General features: G+C 46.6%; 1 protein-coding gene across 1 annotated transcript; it reads right to left on the reverse strand.

The window, feature by feature from the left end:
* Positions 1-237: 237 nt before the first annotated feature.
* Positions 238-939, reverse strand: LOC308370834 (RING finger protein 223; the record flags this gene model as incomplete). The annotated part of the gene is made up of 1 exon (XM_080845552.1): positions 238-939. The coding sequence occupies one exon, from the start codon at positions 937-939 to the stop codon at positions 238-240; it is 702 nt and encodes a 233-aa protein (XP_080701678.1).
* Positions 940-1,609: the final 670 nt, after the last annotated feature.

Here is a 1,609-nt window from a genome sequence, read left to right on the forward strand (position 1 = left end):
CTGACACCTACAGCAGGTGCAGTCAACGTGACTTCTGTGTCTTCACACACTGAGGGTGACAGACAGATTTGACAATGTCATCACAAATAGTACATATGTGCCCATGTGAGGGTGACTTTGTGATATGTGACGTGTAAAATCATGAACGCTCATGTGGAGGTAAATCATCCTGTGGTAAGTCATACTGCAGTCCATAAGGGCTTAGCGCTTTTAGCACGTGTGTGTATCTGACCTACCTCACAGAGGGAACCCCATGCCGGGCAGTGGCTCACTGTCCGGAGGGGCTGTGGTTGGTGGTGTATGATTGCATATAATGCAGCCAGCAAGAGTGTGTTTGGTGATCATGCACTGGATTGGCCACGTTACCACAGAGACGAGCAGCACCAGGAAGATGACCAGAATCAGAAGTCGCCTCCAGTTCTTGCACAACCTCCAGCAGCAAAAGGGATACCTTTGCCTGTCCTCTTGCCTGGCTGCTGCCTCTCCCTCTGGCTTGCTCTCCCCGATGTCAATGCAGATGCAGGTAGGGCGCGTGGGGCTCAGGTAGCACAGCCTCCTCCCCATCATACTCACAGGCTCCTCCTGCTGGAGGTGCTGCGGCAGGCTTCCCAGCACTTCCCTGCTCGTCACCAGAGCTGGAGGGCCGCTCCTGGGCACGGTGGTGGGGTGGCGACAGAGAGGGCAAGAGATGTGGGCATCGCTTTCCCCCGGTGTCTTCACCTGTTTCTTAAACTCCTCGGACCCGGCTAGGATACGTGCGAGGCACTCTAGGCAGAAAGTGTGGGTACAGTCCAGGAGCTTGGGCGTCTTGAAGACGTTGTCATAGCTGCTAAAGCAGATGGAGCATTCAGGTCGGCCATCGTCAGGGCTCTCGGCAGCCTCACTGTAACCGGAGGGACCCAGTGTCCCTTGGGTGTGCCACACAGCACTGGTGTGCATCCTGGACTCTTGCCTTAAAGAGATGGTCCTGAGAAAAAGACATCCATCTGAAATACTCTGTAACCATCAACCATAAAATTACATTTAAGAGAAAAAAAAGCAATTGTGGAAACAGGAGTGAGGCGACGAATTTAGGTAGTCTTAAATTTGCATCAGCATTGTAAATAAGGAGATGTATGAACAAGTATGGGGACATATACAGCATAATTTACATTTTAAAATAGGTTTTCAGACTCTGAAGTCATTAACAATAAATCTGTGCATTAGTCTTTCATATTTTGGTATAAGCTCTATAACATCTAAGACTCTATGTTGTCACCTGAGCTGTTAAGTATTCAAGGTCATTGCTATTTTTGTGGTGTGGTGTGGAGCTGGTAAGTCAATCATTATTCAGTTTCTATGGACAGACTCTTGTTTCTATGGAGAACTGTTACTGTTTTAGTTTTCGGCAGTGACAGTGTAAATACTGGCTGAATGTGTAAATACTGGTTTCCTTAAGCATGAACTGCACATATCACTCCATAAGTATTGTATATTAGGCTACCTCATTGCAATTTTGGCAGCAAATAAGAAAAACCCTCTATATGTATAACTCTAGAGTTATTTAACGTGTAGACACATCATTTTAAAATATCAACATTAATCAGAGGTATGTTTTATGTTTATGGAA

The sequence above is a fragment of the Sprattus sprattus genome (genome assembly GCF_963457725.1).
Source record: "Sprattus sprattus genome assembly, chromosome: 10".
Classification (NCBI taxonomy): Eukaryota; Metazoa; Chordata; class Actinopteri; order Clupeiformes; family Clupeidae; genus Sprattus; species Sprattus sprattus.